Source organism: Canis lupus, chromosome 3 (genome assembly GCF_048164855.1).
Source record: "Canis lupus baileyi chromosome 3, mCanLup2.hap1, whole genome shotgun sequence".
Taxonomy (NCBI): Eukaryota; Metazoa; Chordata; class Mammalia; order Carnivora; family Canidae; genus Canis; species Canis lupus.
In genome coordinates this window covers 11,958,236-11,983,795 of record NC_132840.1, presented here as the reverse complement: position 1 = coordinate 11,983,795, position 25,560 = coordinate 11,958,236, and the positions used below count along the sequence as shown (strand labels likewise).

Below are 25,560 nucleotides of genomic sequence, written 5' to 3'. Positions count from 1 at the left end.
GAAAAATACTGGCTTTTGTTATCCTCAATATATTTACTTTTTTGTTTAATTCCTCTATCTGTATCCAGTCTTCTGAAGCTATTAGACTGCTACTCTACCTGCTATTCTGCCACTGCCAGAATCCTCCTTGGCCTGCATTATTTTGACTAAAAGTTTGAAAAGGAAAAATTAAATAGCCAAATACTATAAAAAGAACAAAAAAGTAAAATTTTGAGAATTTGTGTCAAGTAATATTCTTACTGCTCCAAAAATCAAGAGTAAACCCAGATCCATGGTTTCCCATTCCCCTCAACCACACCACAATTGTAATGTACTTCAAAGTTCGATCTGTTCTAGGAAAAAATGAGAAGTGCACAACTTAACTCTATTATTCCTCTAGTAATATCACATACTTCCTATAGTCTAAACACACACACACACACACACACACACACACACAGGCTCCCCACTTGATGCTCTGGGCACTTGGTAACTTGAGTTTACCATACGGGGAAAGTCTTTACCTGAAATGTCACAGTAAACTGTCTGCTGGTAGAGCTTGGCTTCCAAAGGATTAAAATACACCGTAATTTCAGCTGATGAATTAGGCCAGATGTCACCTTCCTGAAAACCAGGAAAGAATCATTGAAAAATAATGTGATAAAAAGGTGCCTGAGTGTCTCAGTCAGTTAAGTATCTGACTCTTGATTTTGGCTCAGGCCATGATTTCAGGGTTGTAAGACTGAGCCCCAAGTCGGCTCCACACTAGCGCAGAGTTCGCTTGAGATTCTCTCTCTCTCCCTCCCTCTCTGCTTCTTCCCCTGCTTGGACACACACTCTATAAACAAACAAACAAACAAACAAATAAATAAATAAATAAATAAATAAATAAATAAATAAATAAAATATTTAAAAACAAAAAAATCCCAATGTGATGAAAAGAAGGCACTGCTTTTAAATGTTGCTATTATTTTACAACTTCAGGAAATTTAAAGGAAATATATTTACAACAAATAAAAGCACTATTTTACTCAACAGATAGTAAATTTATGCTACTTGCTAAGAGATGGTACAATTTGGAAATGAGCTTCAAAGATATTTTAAGTGAGTTCATGAATATAGAATTACTAAAGGATGTTTAGAACATTTTTAATATTTGAGTATTCAGTGGACATTCATTGTATGCCAACAGATGGCCAGCACTGGGCTGCAGAGATGAAGAAAGGTGTGGTCTGACATTGCATGGAATGCACATCATAACAGGATGATAAATATGTATTTAAATATTTTATAATATGTGTGAGAGATGCGGCACCTTATATACATACAGGGTCCAGATGGGCTTACTCTTGAGGTGATAGCATGAAATACTCTATTCTGTGAAGACATAGCAATGGCCCAAGGCAAAACAATGTCCAGATCAAATATTGATTCTAATCTCTTGTGACATTTCTTGTTTTAATGCAAGCCACTCAAAAGTCATAGTAAAGAAACTGAGCTTTGAAATTATAATACAACATGCCACATATGAAAATCCCCTTGAGGTATTCTTTGAAAAATATTTTTGTATTAACCATGTAACCTGGAACCTCTTCATTAATTTTTCAGGGCTATAAAAGATTAGTAGCACCTGCCTCAAAGGGTTTCCCACCTGAGGTCTGACAAAGTCATGCAGGTCACATGCTTTGCCCCATGCTTGGTACAGAGTAAGAGCTCATTAAATAACTGTTTAGTATAATTGATGCTATTTTTATGCCACCTAGAAAAAATAAGATGAAATTATTGAAAAAACTGGGGAAGAAAAAAGTATGTATTTTTCAATGATTTTTATAAGTAGACCAAGTAGGGCATAAGTGATAATCACATCCAAAGATCTACATTCCCCTGGTGGGTTTAGATACGCTTTGTTTGGGGGTGTAGAATGGACACAGATAACCATTTTATCTAAACCAACTGACTAAAGGAGCCACCTTGGATCCCAAGAAAACCTATGCTAGAAAGTCTCACCAGGACAGGAGGAAGTGGCCCTAAGGATATACTGGAAATCAGACAAGCTCAGTACTTGGGGGAAAATTCAAGCATCTTATAGTTTGGGGTAAGCCAGACCACTTTCAAAAGCATTATCCCAGCAAAAGAGTCCAAGGTCCATATGCATACAAGAAGGCAACACACTTAAGTTCTATCCCAGAAGAATTCCGGGACACCCCATCTGATGATCATCTGATGATCAGAACTGGTAGGTTGGAAAATGGTAGGAAGACAACATTCCAGAGGTGACCAGAATCTCCCCAGAGAAGGGAGTACTGATGATTGGATGTGATACAGAAGAGGATCATCTGATACAGAGGCTCCCAGAGACTGAGAAGCCCTTCTGCTTCAGACGGAATCTGAGTCCATAGGGTTCAGCCTGAGTGAATGGGACCATGGGCTCAGTGCTTTCTTATCCTGGGCTGTGATGGTTTTACTGTGCTTGCAACATCTGTTAGTAAATTGTAGCTTTTACTGAGCCCTGGAAGAAAATTCAAGGACAAATCCTATCCTAAAACCCTCTCCTGGGCTTGTTGTAGGTAATGTGCATTTAGAGGACTATGTCTATCTATAAAAACAGAAGTGTGGTCATTCGTTTTCCTCTCACAGAGGGATGTTTCAATATTAACTCATTTGAAGGAGTTAGGAACATGTAGAAGGACAGTTATTTTTCAGTTGGTATTAAAATAAAAGTGGAGCAAAAACTCCACTTTTCTATTTCTTTGGAGCAAAAACTCAACATAGCACTTCCTAGCAAGTCGAAGAAAATAAACCTCAGAAACAGGTGATCAGCCTAAGTTGACCCCACTTTCACTTACATTGCTCTGAAACATTTCATATTACTTCTCCAACCCTCCTGAGATTAGCTTCCATGTCACTTGAGTCTCCGAAAGAAATGTTCCCTTCATTATTGCTTGGTTTTAAAGTCTCTTTCTGGAAACCAAAACATTCAGAATTTTCCCTGGCCCACTCTACCATCAATATCCTTTCTTCTAAGTCCTCTAAAAGCAGCCTCATCACACAGAAACCCTGCTGTTCTGCTTGTCTTCCACGTATGACCCCTCTCCCATCACTGTCTATTCTGTTCCAAATGAGAGATTGAGTCTATAGGATATGATCTGTAAGTGACCATGTTTTGTTTGCTGAAAATAATTGTCAAGCTGGCCTTCAGTAATGCTATAATTATGTTCCTTTGTGGTCTTATTATTTTGTCTTTATCCTCAGATCCATAGCTGCATTTCACTTATCAATCAAGTGGCCTTCTAGAAGGAATCAGCTTTGAATTGAATTGAGTTCAAATTGTACTTTGAATTTGGATCAACTTTTCAGGTCTAAAGCTAACTCTCACATTGCAGCTTTTACTCAAATGTTAAAAGTCTCTGGAAATGGAACTTCATGTCTCGTTCTAGAACAAGAACAACCAACCAAGTGACCTAATGGATATAGTTCCGAGACTTTCAGTAAGATGTCTATGAACACACTGCCACTAGTTCATAACAGGTGATTGACACCATCATGAGAAAAGTATCCTTTTAAAATTATCTTCCAAAAAAAACTTACATTGATGATGACTAAAGGGACTCTTTTAAAAATCTCCCTTGAAAATCCTTAAATGAAAAATATTTTAAAAATCATCTTCCTTCCCACCTATCACCCATCTCCTTCTCTCCCTCCTTTCTTTCCTACCTCCCTCCGTAGTTGCCTCCCTCCCTCCCTTCCAATTTTAGTATATGTGCTGCCAAAGCGAGCACCCTCCCTCCCTTCTAATGAAGGATTATTTGTGAATTTTGCAAAATCAGAACCCAATGCAAGAACGGAGTTACATATAGGTTTAATCACTTCGTTTATCTGGAAAGTAGTTTACAGTATGACTCAATGCTTACACTGGTCACATAAAATAGTTGCATTTTAATCTCCAGCTTAAATTTAGAAGAGTGACTTAAACATTTGCTACTCAAATATTATACTTTCTAATCATACTCCCTAATCTGATGAGACTGAATCACATCTAACACTACATCATAATATTGGCAACCATTAACCCAGAGCTCATGTTCCCAGCACTGTGTTAAGTGCTGATACACATTATCTATCTTAAACTTTACAACCTTGTGAAGTATTATCCCCACTTTAAAGATGAGACAACCAAGGCAAACAGAAGTTAAGTATCTCACCCAAGACCACACCAACTGTTAAGTGGCAGAGCTAGGATTTTGGAATATATTTTTAATTTCCTGAACCCGCCTGCAATTATAAAAGGCCAGGCCTCACCTTTCTCACATTGTAAACAAAATGGCAGAAGATCTCTAAAAACACTACAACTGGTAATCAGGCTTAGATGAGGCCAGCATGACTTGGTGTTCCCATCTGGTGAACAAAGCAGGAGGCACTGTATGCTCATATGTTCAGGTACCTTGGAAGGTGACTGACTCACAGGGGGTTCTTTTGGATGCTACAGTCAATATTAGTATGTTGCAGCTCTTGAGAAATGCACTGGAAGATCTTTATAAAGCTATCCTGGTTGGGTCGGGGTGCAGTCAGCTCAGAACAAGGTCAGTGAAAAACTATTTCAAAGCAGCTGTATAATGTGTGATGAATTCTATCATGTTCCACCAAAATGGAAAAAATCCTGACTACGTAAACAGATATTTTCAGCTGTGTTATCATATTTAAGGAAAAATTTTAAAATTTCTCTTGAGGAAATAAAAAAATCTTTTTTTTTTTTTTTAGGGTTGCTGTTGTGGTTTGTTTTGTTTTGTTTTTTGAGAGAGAGAGAGAGAGGGAGAATGAGCAGTGGGGAAAGGCAAAGGGGGAGAGAGAGAGAAATAGAGAAGCAGACTCCCTTCTCAACACCCTCCCTTCCTGTCTTCTCAACAGGAAGTCTAATACGGGGCTCGATCCCAGGACCTGGAGATTGTGGCCTGAGCTGAAGGCAGAGGCCACCCAGAATGCCCCCCAAAATATCTTCTTAATAAAATTTCTATCAATCAATTAAAAAAAAGAAGCACTGATGAAAAACCACATCTGAGTCACCCCCTGAGATTGCTCTTCCAGAATCTGTCAGAGCAGTGAGAGAAATTACGGCTCCCCTCATAATCACTCAGGCCAAGCTGAAGTTGTCTTAAAGAGAAATAAGTGGGGGAGAAATGGAAGTTGATATATTAAAGGTAAACTTCCCTAATCATCCTTGAGAGAAGAGATTGAGTTGGCACATGACATATCAGGAGACTTTCTACTCCAATGTAATTCCTGGGACAAGACACTGTGATTTTAGTAATAGTTTTAGCAAAGTTTTTATTCTCAAAATAATGGCCAGTAAAGTTTCTAAGAGAGGGGTCTAAGATCTGGTCATCTGTCAGAGCAAGTTTCACTAAAGGTATGTCCTGTTTTCAGAGAGATACCCCAACCCACATGCACGGCAAATTCCACTGGGGTTTTCTAGGAGCTGAGGCAGTTGTGGGTGATGTTCATTCACATCCTTCTCTGCAGAGAAGAGATTAGTGCCTCTTTCAACACTGAAGGCTTTATTTATTAATTTATTAATTTATTAATTTATTTAATGAGCCATGAGGAGCTCTGCTGTTTCTAAGACTTCCTCCAGACCTCCCTCCACCTACAACGGTCCTCCAGTCCAATAGTGGATGTACCAGCACAACTGGAAGAGGTTTGCCTGAGTGCAAGGATGGGAGAGGATGAAGAATAATAAAGGGGGGGGGCTGAAGGATGGAAAACTGTGCTGCCAGAAGAGCTGTGACTTGTCAAGGACAGTTTGCTCTCAGCAGATTCCTGTCCTCTTTTCTCCCTTCTGGTGTCCATTTCCGAGGAGTCAGCTCCCATATGTTTGCAATGTGACTCACGACTAATGGTACAAGAAGTGGAGGGGTTTGCAGTAAAAAGTTAGATCTTTCCTCTTTGGTAGCTATCTGGGCTTCCACCCAACCTGGTTCTGCTGAGCCTACATGCTATGCCGATTTGGGGAAAATAAAGCAAACTAAATTTGAGCTGTGCTTTCAGCCTGAATTGCTGAACCGCATGTTTTCTATGGGCTTAGATGACGACAAAGCATGGTTTACGATTACTTACATGGTAATAAAGAAATGATCAAGTTTCCCTCCCTTTTTGAGGCTTAGTTAAATTAAGCTAAAGCTTCCCTAGGGATATGGATGAAGTTTTCTTTGATGGAAAAGACATTTGCCAACAGAAGTAGAAATGTTTTCCCTGTTCCCTGATATCAGCAGTCAGTTAGGATCAGTTTGGGCAAATACCTTTTCATTCCCAGGCCTTTCTTTTTGAGAAAATATCAAGTGCTCAACATTCAGAAAATTGCTGCATCTTAAAAGTGCAACCTGAGCCAGTAGTACCAGAGTCCAGAAGCAAGGCTAGCACATCTGTGCTGTGATTTCTCAGAGGACTCCTGGACACCCATGGAAATTGAAAGCTTAATTCTCTTTTTGCCCTGTGATGTTCTTCTGCCTCGCGATTCTCAGATTTGTGGTTTTGTCTTTGAATCTCTCTCACTCATGGTACCCAAGAGACCTAAGCAGAGGATATAACATAATGAGTCTGTCAAAATTCTGTATAGCCAGAGTCCATCTAGTAAAATAGAATATTATATTTCTGAAAATACTCAATTCCACTTGCTTTTCTGGAAGGCACAAAACATGCATAATAGACTTAGTTTTGTCATTTTTTCCCCCAAAGTGGTGGAAAAAACTATACAGACGCAGATAGCCTGGGAAATAATCAGTATTCTATAGAACCCAGTAACTTCCCTACGGAAGGCATAAGTGGAAAATTTCAGGCTAATATTCTAAGACATTATCAAAAGAATTGACATGAGGAACTTGATATAAATAGTAGTATACACCACATGCACTAATGACTAGAATGACAATCATGGCTATCACTAGAATATCAATAAATTACCAAGTAAAGATTTAAAAAAAATCCTTCCAGCCTTCTATCCTGTATCTGCCCTGATGGTCACTCCGGGTCCTCATCTACCCCCCCCCCCCTTTTTTTTTTTTTACCAGTGAACACCCTTCAGGTCTCTCAAAAGACAAATTACCACCTCTGCATTCTGAGGCCATATCAGTACCCAAGACATACTCCAGCATAACTCAAGGTTTGGATAACAAACTCTATGGCAATGTTATACAACAGGCATATTGAGAACAAAGTGAGGCAAGACAATGGAACTACCCAGTGGTCAAGTGGTGAACAGGTGGTAGAGGAGACTAGGAACTTGCAGTTCTAGAGTTTGGGTCAGCATTGAGTTAAACTACTTCTCACATGATCAAATTAATAAAATTTTACTAAATTCAAACTCATCACTACCTCTAGGCATTTAAGAGACAGCGACTGATTGGGATCTTAAAGCTACTTGTTTCAAATTATGGGAACAACATTCCCATAAAACATTCATTATGTGCGGAACACAGTAAGGGCTAAACTATCCTTGGTTTTAGGTGATGCATTGAAGAACCAAGATATTTAGATGTGTGTCAGAGAAAATAAGCATATAATTTCTTATTCTTTTTAAGATTTTATTTATTTATTCATGAGAGAATAAATAGAGAGAGAGGTAGAGACACAGGCAGAGGGAGAAGCAGACTCCATGCAGGGAGCCCCATGTGGTGGGACTCAATCCCGGGTCTCCAGGATCACATGTCTCCAGGATCATGTGGGGGAGCCGAAGGCAGTGCTAAACCACTGAGCCACCCAGGCTGCGGTCCTTTCTTATTTCTTTTCAGACTCTAAAGTAACAGGTATTTTTCAAGTTTACCTCATTTGAAGACAGTGTCCTTCCTTAGTGGATACAGAGGCTGAAGAGTCCATCAGAAAGCAAGGTGGTCTCTAAGCCCCTGCATCCACCTTTTATATTTATTTTTTTGGACAGGGTAACCATTAGCAATTGATTGTTAGATCAGAAGGTGACAACTGCTTGGTTTTAATCTTCCCTGATTCTACTGTGAACTCCACTTATATCAAGAAGCTAATTAAAAGGGATCACATCCTAATAAAAAAAAAATAATTGACGATGCATAGAAAGTAAATAGTGATGATGTGGCATAGCTGATCTAATACAGGAGTAAGATTCAGAAGAGTACTTCAGGAGAAAATGGTGATAAAGCTGCCAGAATAGGATAGAAAGACATGTAAGATACGCTGATGTGCTCTCAGCTGTGGTTCTCTTAGCCATCCTTCTCTGTGAATCTATAGCCTCTCCTCTCTCTGCAGGGACCCCAAAGGTGAGCATCTGGGGGCTGTCTAGGACTGTCCACAATTTTTCTAGTTTGCTCTGCTCTTACAATCTCCATCTTCTTTGCATGCCTTCAATGAAGATTTTTTTTTAAAGATTTTATTTATTTATTCACGAGAGACACACAGAGAGAGGCAGAGACACAGGCAGAGGGAGAAGCAGGCAGGACTTGATCCCAGGATGCAGGATCACAACCTGAGCTAAAGGCAGACACTCAAACACTAAGCCACCCAGGTGCCCTTAAAAAGAATATTCTTACACAAGAGATATTAATCCTAAAATCATAGACTGTGGAGCCAGACTGCTTGGGTCCAAATCTGACCTCTGCCAGTTACTAGGTCTGTGAATTTGAGCAAAGCTGCTTTAGCCTTCCTAGCCTTCAGTTTCTCCATCTGTAAAATAGGGGTGATAATAGTCACTTCCTCTTTTTAAGAGGATGAAATAAGTTAATATTTAAGTGATGTGTCCAGAGCAGTGCCTGCCATGGTATACAGTTTGTAAATGCCAATTACTACTATAATGAATCCCTTTATGATAAAAACGATGCTCAAGTATTCAGCAGTCTCAAATTTAGACAAGAGGCAGAGGGAGAAGCAGGCTCCCCACAGGGAGCCCGATGCGAGACTCAATCCTGGGACTCTGGGATTACGCCCTGACCTGAAGGCAGACACACAACCACTGAGCCATGCAGGCATCCCAAGATTTCTATATAATACAAATCTTGCTTCCACTTCTGATTCTTCTCCTACATTATTTATTAGTAAAATTCCAAAACTTCCTGGACATCTATTATCATCTCAAATTCAACAGATTCAGAACCAGATTCATCATCATCAACTGACTTCCCTCCCTCCTTCCCTTTCCTTCCTTCTTTCCTTCCTTTCTCCCTCCCTCCCTCCTCTCTCCTTCCATCCTCCATTTATTGGCACTGCAGTAGACCTGGGGCATAGATAAGGCTAAGGCACTCCTTGACTTTAAGGAGCTCAGAGTTTGTTCCCAAATTGGAGAATCAAAATTTATGAGTCAAAAAGGATCTAAGTGTCCTACCTCAACATCCTAACTTTGTGTACAAGGTAACCAAAGCCAAGAGAGATCAAATGTCTTGTTTAAGGTAACATGTGCTATTGGCAAAGCCTGGAGTTAAACCCAAGATTCCTGATTTGATAATTTCCATCAAAAATGTCATAATTCTCCTAGCCACTCTAGTTCAGATCTGAGGAGACACGGGATTCCTTACCATGTCTTACCCTCAACAATGATTCAAAAGGCACTTTTATATCTTTCTTTTGAACATTTCTCACATTCCCCCATTTCCTTTGCTTTCCAACTACCAGCAGGCTGACCATCTAGGTTAGCATGACCTTCACACATTACCCTGAACTTGCCTGCAGAGATGTTCAGTCTCCCCGGTACTCGCGGCACTAGCACATGTCCCCTACCTGACCTGCACTACCCTCCCACCTCCAGTCCACCCTCCTCCAAATTGACCCACACATGGCTACCAAGATATTTCTAAAACACCTATACATGTCATGCTTCTGCTTCAATCCCTACAGTGAGGCTCCAATATACTGGACATGCTGTGTGGGAGAAGGGGTTGTGGTTATGGGGAAATACTGCTTGCACTCTATCCCCTGAAGAATCATTTCCTCTTGAACTAGTATTTCCCAAACTTATTTGACCACAGAACTTCCTTATTCCAAAGAACACACATTATCACCCCTCAGATCCAGTATTTGCAGAAACACATGTGGGAAGCAGTAGCCTACAGGCTAGAGTTCAACAGATTGGCCATGCAGGCCAGACTTCCTCTCTTCTCCTTCCCATCCTTCCATGACTGCTTGCTCCAGCAAAACTGGTTCATTCATTGCTATTGAATACTGTATATTCACAATTTCTCGAACTGGAGGTATTCTTCTTCCTTTCCACTTACCCTTCCTCCAAAATTCAGTTCAGGTCTCACCTCTTTATAAATCCCTTCCCAATTCTCTCATCCAAAACTACTGTAGCATTTATTTACTTGTACTAGAAAACCAAAATCTCAACAGTAGAAAATATGCATAGCTCACATTTCTATCAAGAAGCTAATGAAATGGCAAAATTTTGCCTATCAAATAACTTCAAATTAATTTATAAGGTAAGATTATATTCCATTCACAAGAAACACATTTCTATAAAACTATCAGGATCTTGAAGGAGGGGGAATAAAAGGAGATTTAACATCAATAAATAATTCACTATTACTGACACTGAGTTTGGCTGTTCTGACCAGAATAACTTTAGGAACATACTAGCTAAGTTCAATGCCTTCATTTTCATTTTGCAAAATTGTCAAGAACCAGCTAATGAATACTATCATGAGAAAAAAGTGAACAGTGCACAGAAAAAAACAAAATCATTACAGATGCCATAAATACCACTTATACTCTGAATATTATCCCCTTCCTGTTTCCAGTGACTTTTCACAGGATACAAACAAAATTAGTCTCATTATTTAAAAGATACCATTCTATATATCCTTATTTTAAAAATCTTTTCTTTCTAATGGTGAGAATATGCCTTGTGATAATAACACACAGTTTAGCTCCTATCTAAAATTCAAAAGCAAACATATTAAATGTCCATTTTAATACATATGTATCACTACAATCTCCATAAGAAGCTTCAAGTTATGGAAGAACTCATGAAGAGAAGGAGAGCTGAGGTAACCCTAGTCTACTTCCTCAATTGAAAATATACCAAAAATCACCTGTGGGCCTCCCACCTCCTCCTGGCCACCAATGTTTACCATTCTAGAGCCATTCATTCCCAAAAGGCTATAACAAACAGGACAGTAGTTATCGGCCTGGATCTACAATACTAGCCGGGATGAATCTTGGACTGCCGATACTCTGGACCTTACCAGTGTGTCTAACATTACCATGACTGATTGCTCCTTCTTGTCTCTGTCCAGCTCAGCCTTTGCTTGCTTAGACTTATAATGCCTTCCTAATGTTTTTTAACATCTTCTGGTTTGACCTATTATCACAGGGACCTGTCCTGTATTTCCAAGACTATATGTTCATCTTGTTTTAACCTCTTGCTGGTCTAGCCCATCATACCTGAAGATTCCTTTGCTCAGCTGTGCCCTGGACAGTCTTCTGAGGTGAGAGGAGATTTAGCCTCAAGCCATACATCCCAGATGAGATCTTTACTTCAAACAAACTGGTCCATTCATGGAGCCTTGAATTATCCCTGCCATACACATTCCCCATTTTGTTTTTCCAAAGCCTTGTCCTGTAAGACCTAGTTCAAGGCTCTGCTCCCAAGAAACCTTCCCTAATTTGGCTTATGGTAATCACCTCAACCTCTGAGCTAGCATACAGACTGTCTTCACCAGAGATTCATACAGCAGGTCTGCAAAACAATAGTCCCAAAGCATGTCTCCAAGGAGAAGGCTCTCTCTTGGAAATTATGATGTACATTATCATATTGAAAACTTAGGCTCTCTCTTGGAAATTATGATGTACATTATCATATTGAAAACTTAGACATCTTACAGCAAAGAAACTTTTCAAACAATATTGAACCCCCTGTTTCTTTTTCTTTCTTTTTTTTTTCTCTTTTTTTTAATTTTTTTTCTCTTTTTTTTTTTTTCTCTTTTTTTTTTTTCTTTTTCTTTTTTAAGATTTATTCATGAGAGACATAGAAAGAGAGGCAGAGACATAGGCAGAGGGAGAGCAGGCTCCAGGACCCTGGGACCATAACCTGAGCCAAAGGCAGACACTCAACCACTGAGCTACCCAGGTGCTCCTGAATACCCTATTTCTGAAACTCATTTAGCTATGGAATCCCTTTTCTATCTTCCAACCTCCAAAAACAATTTGGAAGGGGTGCATGGGTGGCTCAGTCAGTTGGGCACCCGACTCTTGATTTCAGCTCAGGTCATGATCTCAGGGTCATGGGATCAAGTCCCACATGAGGCTCCATGCTCAGTGCAGAGTCTGTTTGATCCCCTTCTCCCTCCCCACTGCTTGTACTCTATCTCTCTCAATCTGTAGATTGAATAAGTGAATAAAATCTTTAAAAAACAACAATTTGGAAGTGCAGACATTAAGAAAAAAATGCACCCACAAGCCAGTGACATTTCCCACTAGTGATCCTGCATTCTAATGTGTCCATGTGCCATATCTTCTCTCCAAATGGTTTTAATAGTAACAATCCAACAGCTCTGATTAGCTTTGGGCTTTCTCAACTTTTATTTTTAGCAAGAAAGAAAGAAAGCGTGCATGAGCAGAGAGGGAGGGGCAAAAGGAGAGGGAGAAAGAGAATCTTAAACAGGCTTTATGCCCAGTGTGGAGCCCAATGCAGAGCCCAACACAAGGCTTGATGCAGGGCTGGATCTCACAATTGTGAGATCATGATCTGAGACAAAATCAAGAGTCAGACACCTAACTGACTGAGCCACCCAAGTACCTCAAGGCTTTTTCAACTTCTACTGCTATTTTTACTCTTATATCCCTGTATGCTTGATAGGTATAAGGTCATGCACAGTGCCTAGCACATAGTAAATATAGAAGATTCTAGCCACTTTCATTCTGAAGCAGTAGGGAATGTGGTCAAGAGCTAGGTCTGTGAAATTAGACCCACCCTGTTCTAAGTCTGGCTCCGCCCTTACCAGTGAGGTTGAGGACTATGTCTCTTTTGTTCACTCATGTCTTGTACAACACATAGTGCCTACTACAGGACATAGAGTTAATAAGTATTTATTGAGTTAATTAAGGACAAAGGAATTCTCAACTCGAGTTATTTTGCCCACCAGGGGGACATTTGTGATGGCTGGAGACAGTTTGGGCTGTCACAATTAGCATCTGTTGGGTAAAGGTCAGAGAGGCTATTAAACATCCTACAATGTACAGGACAAGGAATTATCTAGCTCCAAAGGTCAACAGTGCAGAGGCTGAGAAAACCTGCCCCAGAGTCAGATTGGTCAGGGATACATTTCTAAATATGGACCCTGCTTGGCTCGGAGCAAGTTACTGAATTTTTCTAAGTCATAATTTCCTCATCTATAGCATGCAGAACTGATAATATCTTATAAGGTTTTTTTTTTTTTATCTTATGAGGTTGTTGTAAGATAACATAAACACAAATGAGATAAGTTGAGTAATGCACATGAGATGTTTAACACAGCAATTGCTGGGTAGAGAAAGTAAGATCTTTGAGCATTCTTACCATTAGCCTTCATTCACTGTCTCATAATGATATGAGGCTTTCAGCTTAAATCTTTATGTTCTCAGAATTCACTATCAATCCCAGAGTGAGTACTTTAATCAAAATAAGCCCTGCACCCCCACTTATGTTTACTGTATAATCAGATTTTATTTCCATGCTCACCAGGGGCTCAATGGTGAAAATGTTACTCAAGAAGAGCATGCTGTCTGCCTGAACCAGCCTCCTCTGATTCTCAAAGGTGCGGGAGAGAATGGAAAGACGTTCTCGGAGTGAAGGATCAATAATGCACTCTTCAAGAAACTCATCGGTCTCATTCTTTTCCTCTTTGCTCAGATCATCACAGACCCTGAAGAAAATACAGCAAATGTGAGACTCATTTTGGTACTCCCATGAATATTGTAAAGGGCTCCCCTCCAGTCCATCTGCCTGGAAATGGTCTCACCCTTCACCCTGGGGTGGTCCCTTTGTGCCCTATGTCGGTAACATACTGAGCTAAGTGACCTTGGACTTTAACCTCTCAGGACAGTTTGCTCATCATTATTCACTTGCTCTAACAAGCCCTCCTGGGCTTCCTGTTCTACTCAATGACCATTTGTTTACTCCTGAGCCGTTATGTATATTTAGTCAAATATTTTCTTTCAGATAATTATGTTTCCCAGACTGCTTTTTATATATTTAATATCTACCCTGCCTTTCACATGTGAAAAATTATTTTATTTCTTTTTAAACTTGCTTAGCTGTTAGTTACCTAGAGAACAGGCTCTGAAAGCAGCAAGGACTAGACTTGGATATTGATTTCTGCTACCATTTACTAGCTCTATGACTTTGGAGGTTACTGAATTCCTCCCAGCCTCAATGCCTTCATCTACACAATAGAGGTAATAGGAGCTCCTCCATCATAAAGATGTGTTGAGGATAAAACATCATCAAGGACCTGGTACAGTTCCTGGGACAGAACAGGTACTCAATAAATACCATTTTCTCCCCAGGGTCAACCATAGGCAACTACCAAGCTGTAAAGCTTATAAAATGCTCAAATCACACTTAAAGACACCTCCTTTTTTCTCTCCTTCTAGCTTTTAATATCATGATAAGTCAAAAAAGCAGCCTTCCCCCAACCCTCTCCTCATTGTCCTCACAAAACTGTGTTCACACTACTCCTAGTACGTGTTAGTTACTTCATCTGCACTTCGAAGACTAGATTTTATCTCTTTCCAGGACATAGAACCATTTTCCCAGCATCTTGCTGGTATTGCCAATGGAGTGCTCAGTAAGAACATGAGTCACTGAATTCCTGTCTCAGCCCCAACTACTTTCTAAATGACTTCAAGCAGACTGTATGTTCAGCAATGCCAAACAGCTCTTTTTAATAACTTTAGTATGCAGGGTCCCTTGGTCACAGAGCACAAAGAAGTCAAAGAAATGGGTTCAATGTGTTCTGGTCCCATGAAGAAAGCACCCTGTGCTTCCTTTCCATGGCTAGCTGGAAAGCAGTGCCCAAGGTAACCAGAACAGCAGTCCTTCTACACTGCTGGGCAGAGCTGGACAAATTAAAGAGAAATCAGTCCACAGAAAGAAAGGAAGTCACTTACTCCTGTGAGTGGATTTTATACCTACTTTTGGGAAAATATCCTGAAGAAACAGTCATGGATGTGAACAGTAACATAGCCAGAAAGATGTTTATCAAAGTGCTAGCAATAATACTAACAGATGTGGGTAAATTTGATAGGAGAGATCAAAGGATTGGTTAAACACATAATAGGAATCACAAACATTACATTTCTCTAGGGGGTTATAGTGTGGAAATAATACATCTTATATGGACCAAGGATGATAATGCTGCATGAACTGATGAGCATGATTTTACTCAAATCTTACAAGAAAAAACAAAAGAGAATAAAACAAAAATTCCCAAAAGGTCTTCTCCTACATTGCTATGACTTACGAGTCACTCACAGCCACATGATGTGAAGCGGGTCATAATGTATCATCCTCTTTGCCCTCTGATTAGAGAACTGGGCTGTGGCTGAGTCTAAGAAGGGAAAGTGAAACACTTTGAACTGAACTGTGAACTGAACTGAGTCCAGCAAGACTTCTATAAACCTCAGTCGATTGTTTGGCCATCTAGTCCTCCTGATACCTATTGTCTCCTATGTTCAGAGGTGCTTCTGTTTTACAGAGGAGGAAACCTCTCATCAGAGAACATAACAACACACTAGCCTTTTCTCTCAGTAAAACCATGGATTTAAGTCATTTTATAAATGGTCAGGCAACAAATACAGTCCAGCCTATGGACTACAATGAATGGGAAAGCCTTGTGTCTCAGTAATGAAACAGTAATGCTCCCTCATAATGAGGTGCTAGAGACCCTGTTCCTTGCAGCACCCCCAAGAAGTGTAACTGGATGCTGAGGAGATTAAAAACTAAAAGCTTTGGCTTTCCAGAAAGAAATACTCTCATGTACACACTTGGCATGGAAAAGATGAAGTCATCCATCTTCAAATGGACCGTGTGAACCTGGACATCGAGCAACTTTGTAATGACTATTATAAACTGAAGACTAGGTCCTCCTTCCTGTTTACCAAGTACCACTCAAGTCTTCAGATTCCTCAGTGACCTTAGGGAAGAGATGAGGCCCCCAAACACAAGTAAGATTAAATTTATTATTAGCCAGGTGGTAAGCTCAAAGCCCAAATGAAATTGATCTATCCAGAGAAACATGTCCTTTCCTGCACCTGAATGTTGTGAAATAAATCCATGCTGACAACCTTGTGGAGGTTCCATTGAGGATTCTGAGAGTTCTTGTATAAAACAAATCTAGAATTAGAGCCAAATGCTACTGAAACAATGGCCATGACTTTCATGGAGAAATGGGGAGCAAAAATCCTCAAGAGCCCATGCCAAGTCTCTGAATCTAATAAATTGTGATAAGAATGAGTATGAAAGAATCTTGTAGGATGTTTTATAATCCCTTAGGACAAGAGAGAGGAAGTAGAGAGAGATGAATGCAGCTTCTATTTCTGAAGAGATTAATTTCTCTGCAAGTCCCAGAAAAAAAGTCAACAAAGAAAAAGACCCAAAAGATAATTTTTTTAAAGCTCCCTATATCTCATTCTGAAGGCTTTTAAAAAATGAAAAAATAAAAACAAAATTTTTCAAAGCCCAAAACTTCTTCTCAGGGGGAGTAACATCTTCATTGTCAGAGTCTAGAGCCTGGGATTAGCCTAAGGTTCTCAAATATGAACATATGTCCTAATGTTGGTACCAACATGTTTTGGTTTGGTAGGTAAAGAGGAAGTCATCCTTCTTGGAATGGAAATAATAATTGCCAGAAAGGAATAGGATTTCCTATTTTTGATTAGGGCTAGAATTCCTCCACAGGGAGAATAGATACCCAAGCCTTGACCCAAGTCACATCATAAAGAGGCTAGAGGAATGAGGTGACTGCGTGGCACAGTCAGTTCAGTGTCTGACTCTTAGTTTCAGCTCAGGTCATGATCTTGGGGTCCTGAGATTGAACTTCAAGTCGGACTCTGCTCTCAGTGTGGAGTCTGCCTGAGACTCTTTTCTCCCTCTCCCTCTGCCTCCCTACTCATTCTCTCTCTTTCTTTAAATAAATAAATAAATAAATAAATAAATAAATAAATAAATAAATCTATCTTTAAGAAAAAAATAAGATTCTGATGGCCAGAAACCACAATGACTAGAATAGGGTCTTGAGGGTATCCATTAAAGTGATTAGCATTTTCAACATGCTCATTGAGCAACTTTTAGATCCTGTAAGATGAATGCCTTAGGACTACCTTTAAGCCATATTATAACTGGACAGCAGTGGGCAGACTCTTGAGTATCACCTAAAAATCTTCACTGAAGTCTTTTATTTTTATTTTTAATTTTTAAAGATTTATTTGTTCATGAGACACAGAGAGAGAGGCAGAGACATAGGCAGAGGGAGAAGCAGGCTCCATTCAGGGAGCCCAGTGTGGGACCCAATCCCGGATCCCAGGATCATGCCCTGATCCAAAGGCAGATGCTCAACTGCTGAGCCACCCAGGTGTCCCTACACTGAAGTTTTAAATTTTAGGTCCTTGGGGAGCTGAAAATGGAAACTTTTCCTCTCAAAGTGTACATGAGCCCATTTAGAACAGATCCTCTCTGCTCCAAGTTGAAGACCAAACTAAATGTTCAGGAAAGAGCAAACCTGTCTGTATTTGTCTTGCTTTTCAAGAGAATGGGCATTCCATGGTTAGTTATGTCCAGGACAAAAATTCATGACTAATAACATGAACTTCAATTTTAAAAATACATTAAAAAAGGGAAAGTTATGGCATGCTTGGGGATATATCAAGGAACAAGAAAGGCATAAGACGGAAAAGATATCCTCACCAAACAAGAAACTGGGCATAAATGGCCTATTTACCCTCTAATTCTATTTCCCCTCTTGCCCTGACCATCTGACCCTAGGAAAGGGGCAAGGAGAAGGTAAAGAACAGCATATTCAATAACCTCTTCACTTAAATCAACCAATACAGTTTGGAGAAACAGGAGTTGTGTTGCCATGTGTCACCAAAAGTGAAAATGGACGTATTCTTATTTGGTCATCTGAAGCCACTTTTCAAGTTCATTGTTTAATGGAGGAGCATCAATGATCAAAGTAGGCTTCCAATCACCATTATGAAAACGCTATTCCACATTATTCCTTTGCTACAAAAAATTTGCTAGAGGAACTAATAGAGCAAGAAAGATAGCAAAAGAAGGACAACACAAGAGAAAAGGAAGAATAAGCCTCAGGATGATATGAAAGAGATAAGGGGTATGAATACTGAGGGTAGTAAAGTAAAGGAAAAAAAGAAAGAATGTCCATTCATGCATAGTTAAAAATATATTCTCTATTCCTGGAACTCTGATAATAATTGGTTTAAGTTTTTCTTGAGTTTCACTGTTGAAATTGACTTCCTTAAACACTTTTTGGACATTGGCGTGGCATCAGTCATGTCTTATACATGTAGTCAAACGCACATAGCTGAAGGTAAAGCTGGCTTTCCTACTGATAGTGTATACCCATTCTCCCTAAAAGATTATGCCCACAGGCCAAGCAGGATATTGAAACACTATTTACTAGAGTTTCTTCATTTGTACCTGCTTTCCCATTTTATCTTTAAGCATGCCTGGACCATTTTGATTGTTGGTACACTCACGAAAGAGGGAATCAGGATAAATGAAGGAGTAGATGAGCAGTTTCCTCTTGCCTTTTTGAACCACTGGTATTTCTATACTATGAGGCAAACTGAAGTTTTTAGGCAGGAAAGACTTTTCTTTTCCCACTTTTTAAAGATGGCACAGTGGTAATCCAGTGATTAAAGCTCATTGTCTGAATGATAAAGCTTCTGGTCCACTGTGTCCTGCCATTGTCACAGCTCCTTCTGATTCAATTAGGGACAGCACACTGGGGGATTTCTGCCTGGTTTCCATGGACCTAAGATTTTTATTTTTATCACATACTAACTTGGTTTTAAACAAAGCTTTGAAGCTTCCCAGGGCTAATCTTTAATGAAAATGGAGAGGCAAATAAAAAAGGCTGAAATAAATTCCAATGAAAGCAGCAAAAGTGCTAATTCAGGGAGGGTAGAAGGAGATAAAAATGAAAATGGACTTTAAAAGAGGCAGGGATAGATTCAGTAAAAAGAAATATTCAAAATTTAACCATGATGAGATTAGTTTAAAAGGTTTGGTTTGCCACTTTATTAATTTTCTCCACTGCCTTAAGTACTTTAAAAAGTAGAAGATTAAAGATACCAACAAGAAATCATTATTAAATTATATGGTTAGCAGGGATTTAGCAATGCTACTAAAACTGAGAATATAAAAGCCATTATATCTAAGCTCTTCTTTTTCCTCATTCTTCATATTTTCTGAAAATATTTCCTCACTGAAAAAAAAAATCCACACTGATCTCAATCCAAGAGATTATTTTTAGAAACTATGAAATCTGACCAATCTGATTAGAGTTATGAAACAAAATACAGACCTGTAGGTTAATTTTGAGAGACTAGTGAAAAAGGATTTATTTGGTCTTTAAAATCCAGGAGTTTAGCTACTAATAAATTATAATCAGGTTAAGATTAACCGGGGATGGACAACATTGTGTTCCTCAATTCAAGTTCTTTAAATGAAAAAAAGGAACATCATACACCAGAACCAAGTTTATAAAAATCTGATCTTGAATTGGTTAAAAACTTACCACCAATGTCATAGATTTTTTCATAATAACTAAGCTTTATGTTCCTCCAAATTACAGCATATTGGTAGTTTTTCTTACAAACCTGCATTTTTCTCTGTCTTCCTCTTCCTGAGTAGCAAATATCTTCCACTGGAAATGGGCAATGATGTTGCTGCGGTTGTGAATTGTTACAGTACGCTGACTGGCCAGAGATATGTAGGTTTTCTCAATGAACAATGAATTCCGGTCCAGCCTTATATTCATGTCTATGGCAGCTCCATATAGAGATAAAAAGACTTTTTCACCTAGAAATCAACAAAGTGCAAATACCCCTTGAGATTTATTCTAAAATGAGCTACTAGCTCTTTTTTCCCCCAAGGTGAAGTTATAGCACAAGCATTAGACATTTTATTCTTTTTCTTCCCCCCTCATCAATCCGGAGATCAGACATGATCAGAAAACTTAAATATTATGTTTGGTGCAGTTATAGAGAATCAAACTATCTTATTTGGTCACTGTAAAAAAAACACATAAAATATGAACTGTTACAGTGGATGTTACAAGACCTTTTCTTCTTTGAAAATTTTTTAAAATTTTTATTTATTTATGAGAAAAAGAGAGAGAGCAAGCATGGGGAAGAGTAGAAGGAGAGAGACAACCAGACTCTGCATGAGTGTAGAGCCCAACAAGGGGCTCAATCTCAGGACCCTGGGATCATGAACTGAGCTGAAACCAAGAGTCAGATACCTAACCGACTGAGCCACCCAGGTGCCCCTTCATGGTAGTATTTTAAAATCCTACAGCCGGACTATGAGGGCACCATGAGTTCTAGAATTATAACCACATGTCTCATCTTTATCCCAAGCATGAGCTGGAATTTTGATTCTTAAAGTAGCTGTACAAGTATATCTAAGAAGAGCTGTTCAGGATGCAGGGATCTAAGTCCAACCAAAGGGGATCAGAAAGAAAGAATTAATAACTTCATTAGTAAAACAAACAAACAAACAAAAAACCTCAACAAACAACTATTTAAAAAGAATCACTTCCTTAAGCAACAACAATTAAAACAATGAAACACACACACTATATCTAGGTAGTAGTTACATAGAAAGAAAACAAAATAGAAAGACCAAAGTTATGTTTAAATTTTTAAATGTTTAATGTTAAGAACACCTTTATTCAGCATACTACTTTAAGTTCCTGACTTCATTCAAGATCCACCAATTCCCTTGATTCTAAGTAGCATAACACATGAGCTCCTTAGCTCCCAAGAAGATACAAACTTATAAACTATGTTCCATCTGATCTCTGCAATGTCACAGCTGGTGCCTCACTCTGATATCAGAGTAGAAAAAGGAAATACTTAAATACCATGAATGTCCTGTTGATCTGTGCTGCTATAATTTTAATGAGAACCCAGAAAGCATAAGCGCTATGCCTTATTTTTTAGCACATATTTCTGCTTCATTCACCATTATATTAACCAAGCAGACACTTAGTAAATAACACCTTACACAGAGCAAACATCCTTTATACTCTAACACTTTGAACACAGCAAAACTTTCTCCAAAGTGTAAAGAAACAGTATCTAGGCATTTGACTCTAAAATTTAAACTTTAAAAATGAATAAAGTAAAATTTTCAAATTATAAAAGCATATACTGTGAAAATAAAATGTCTTCTTCTCTTCATTCAATCCTACAACAGCTTTTCAAAGGTATGAGTTGTTAATATTTTCATGTATCCCTTCCCAAATAAGGGTATGCACTCTTGCCAACTTTTAAACTTTCTAATGAGCTAAATTTAATAATATGATAAGTGAAAAAAATCATTGTTTTAATTTGCATAGTCTTAATTTGGGATGATGTTGAACATCTTTTCATTGATTAAAGACTTTTTTTCTCTGAGATGGTTATTATAGCATTGGTCATTTTCCTTTTGAGAAGTTTACCTTTTGCTTATTGATTTGTGACATTTTTTTGATATTAAAAAATTAGCTCTTTGTCATATATGTTGCATATTTTTCCCTTGTTAGATATTTGGATTTCTTTATGACTTTTTTCTGAATAAGTCTTTTTTTTTCTTAGTCTTTATGTAGTCTATTTTAATTCTTTTCCTTATGGCCTTTAAAAATAAGTTTATATTTTTTAAAATTACATTTTTAACCTCATCTTGCACCTTCTCTTTAAAAGTAGTTCTTTTCTTAAAGAAACTAAGGAGACCATAAATAGGTCTGGTTCAATAAACACATGAGCCCCTTGGCTCTTAATAGGTCTGTTAAAATGAGACATAGGTGATTTTCTTTTTCTAGCAGTGATAAGGTAGGTTATGTTAATAGACTTTCCTGCTAAAATAACCTTAAAATCTGGACAAACATCTTAAAGTCACTTGAGAACCATGGTGATAGTAACAATAAAATAAGTAGCAAATGAATAAAATATTTAAGTGTTCAATATTAAACCACAAAAGTAGAACAACACATAAGAAAATTTCCTTGTAACTTTTGAGGGGAAAGTTTTCTAACTATGTCCCAATATCCAGATTCCTCTAAAAAGTATTAAGAATTTTGATTACATAAAAATGAAAAAAGAAATTTTGGGGTGCCTGAGTGGCTCAGTTGGCTAATGTCCAAACTCTTGATCTCAGCTCAGGTCTTGATCTCAGGGTTGTGAGTTCAGACCCCACATTGGGCTCCACACTGGGGGAACCTACTGTAAAATAAAAGGAAAAAGAAATATTGGAGGTACAAAAATTTAAATAAAAACAAAAGAACAAGTGGTTAAAATATTTGCAACTCAATCCCCAAACATGTAAATAAGTCTTAGAAATCAATAAGACAATCCAGTACAAGATTGGGATAGAGTTGCAAAAAAAGAAATATACAGGTCCCCCATATGTATCAAAAGATGCTCAACTTCACTCCTAGTAAGTGATACCACTTTCCCCAAACATATTGGGTAGAACAAAAGTTTGAGAACTTTTGAGAACTCCTAGTAAGTGATACCACTTTCCCCCAACACATTGGGTAGAACAAAAGTTTGAGAATATAATCTGTTGTCAAGACTGTAGGGAGAAGGCACTCTTATACATTGCCATGGGAATACAAAATGGTACCATTCTTCCTCACTCAATGGAGTGAATTTGGTGACACAGATTAAAATATACATCAAAAAATAAAAATAAAACAAAATAAATATCTATCAAGCTTACAAAACAACTTACCCTCTGGCCTACTTCCAGGAAAATATCCTATAGATGAGTTAGAACAAGATCAAGAGTATTCATTACAGCATTGTCCTTAATAACTACAGAGTAGAAACAGCCACCAAATACCTAAATAATTTGTGCTACACCTAAAAGTGGAATGCCATGCAGGTATAAAAGTACAGAGTGATATGGAAAGATCTCCAGGATATATGATTAAGTGGAAAAAGTAAGGTTTAGAACTATTCATATAGTATGCTATTTTTATATAGGGAAGGAAAATAAAAATATGCATTCATGTTTGCATCTATGTACATAAAAACACTGGAATAAAATAAGAGCCGGGGGAGGGTGGTAAATGAGGTAAAGTAGAAATGACACCTCTCAATGTACACTTTTAATATATTGCTTTAATTTTTGAACACATGAATATGTTACTCATCCAAAAAATTTTTTAAGTGGGTTTCCAACCAGTGCATTTAATTTTCTATTCATTTTTTATAGATTTTATTTATTTATTTGACAGAGAGTGAGAGAGCACAAGCAGCAAGAGTGGGAATGGGAGAAGCAGAATCCCAGCTAAGTAGGGAGCCTGATGTGGAGCTCAATCCCAGCACCCTGGGCTCATGACCTGAGCAGAAGGAAGGCAGACAACCAACTAAGCCACCCAGGCACCTCACTTATCCAAAACTTTAATATAAAGAAGGATGATAGGGTCTTCAGGAAATATGTAAAGCTGCCAGATAGCACTAGTAATGAGAGAAATATAAAATAAAATACCATTTCATAACCATCAGATTAAGAAAAATCAAATAGTTTGGCAATACTGTTTTGGCACTATATTAAGGATGTAGAAAAACAAGAATTTCCATATACTGCTGATGAGGCTACAAATTGGTGCAACCACTTGACTAACCAATTTAGTTTCCAATAAAGCTCAAGATACACTTGTCCTATAACTCTGCTGTTGCACTTCTTAAAGAAAATCTCATACAGCTGCACAAGACATATACAGAGATACTCATTGTGGCATTGTTTGTAATAGCAGAGAACTAGGGAAAACATCCTAATATTGGATAGGAGAATAGATAGATTGTAGCATGTTCACATGCTGGAGTGCACTACATTAGTTAAAATGAATCAGAGCTGTATGGATCTATGTGTTTAGATCTTTAAAACATAATGTTAAATGAAAATATCAAGTTGAGAAACAGTAAATAGGGATCCCTGGGTGGCGCAGCGGTTTGGCGCCTGCCTTTGGCCCAGGGCGCGATCCTGGAGACCCGGGATCGAATCCCACGTCGGGCTCCCGGTGCATGGAGCCTGCTTCTCCCTCTGCCTGTGTCTCTGCCTCTCTCTCTCTCTGTATGACTATCATAAATAAACAAAAATAAATTAAAAAAAAAAGAGAAACAGTAAATACTGTAATATCATTTATGTGAAGTTTAAAACTACTTGAGAAGAGTGCCTAAGTGGCTCAGTCAGTTAAGCAGCTAACTCTTGGTTTTGGCTCAGGTCACAATTTCAGTGTCATGAGATTAAATCCCATGTAAGGCTCTGTGCTCAGTGTAGAGTCGACTTGTCCCACTCCCTCCCTCTCTGCTACTCTCATCACACGCTCTCTCTCTCTCTCAAATAAATAAAATCTTTAAAAAAACTACTTGAAGCAATAACATATGTTATTTATGGATAAATATATAAAAATAGCATAAAAATGTACCCTATACAGCTCCTCTGAGGACCAAGCCAAGGGAATTAGAACAGGATAAAGTAATGAGATGACTTCAAATCTGTAACCAGTTTAGATATCCATAAAATAAAACATCTGAAAAAAATGTGTATAGTAAAATGTTGAGATGTGTTAAATATGATGGTTGTTGATTATATTATTTGTGTAGTGGTTATTTGAAGTATTTCATCACTTAAAAGTCTAATCAAGGAAAAAGATATCCAAGGGCTTAATTATTTCATACAAATCTCAGGGTCAGAGGGACTAATGTCATCAATTTTAGTTGCTCACTGCAAAACTGTTCCTTCCAGAAATATAGCAAAAGCCATTATACTCTTTTTAAAAACCATCTAATATTGATTTTTTTCAATCCATCTTCCAAAAATCATCAGATCTACGCAGTACAGGAAGCAATAACTCTTGTCTCCATAGCTTTAGGGACTTGACTTGCTTTGTACACCCACTTTCCTGAAGATAGCCCTAAAAAGTGTTCCCAAACCCTAGCTACTTAGAAAACTGGTAGGATGAAGGGATGTTATACCTGTCAGAATGAACAAAGTTACTGTTCCCCAGCATTGGTATTTTTGTGTCTCATTGGAGTGCCTGTTCTCACTCGGCTTCCTATTTGGTTTCTGGGGTTGAATGTTGCAATCATTGTAGATGAGGTTAGCCATCGTCATTTATTATGTCCTAGTAAAAATATGTTTTGTGGAAGTATCATTACCTCTTGCTAGTTTTGCTACTATCAGTCAAGCAAAAATGTATATGGACAAAACTGAGTTTACAAAAAAAATATGAAGCTACCCATATACACAATACACTTCATACTGTGGTTTCAGCACTTTCAGACAAGAGAGGGCAATAAATAAAATATATGAGTGGAGCCACAGATTCTCTACGAACTAGCAAATTGATGGAAAGAGTA

At 38.3% G+C, this 25,560-nt stretch overlaps 1 protein-coding gene across 7 annotated transcripts in view; it reads right to left on the bottom strand.

Annotated features, from left to right (window-relative positions):
• HYDIN (HYDIN axonemal central pair apparatus protein) overlaps positions 1–25,560 on the bottom strand; it is a 383,131-nt gene that overhangs the window by 237,100 nt on the left and 120,471 nt on the right. For 6 of the 7 annotated variants that reach the window (XM_072817829.1, XM_072817826.1, XM_072817838.1 and 3 more), the window contains 3 exons: positions 19,807–20,008; positions 13,646–13,829; positions 504–603 (listed from right to left, as the gene is read on the bottom strand). In XM_072817829.1, coding sequence (XP_072673930.1) covers positions 504–603; positions 13,646–13,829; positions 19,807–20,008 — 486 coding nt within the window. Of the gene's footprint in view, positions 1–503; positions 604–13,645; positions 13,830–19,806; positions 20,009–25,560 lie in introns of those variants that run through there. The other variant, XM_072817857.1, reaches the window with a different exon arrangement.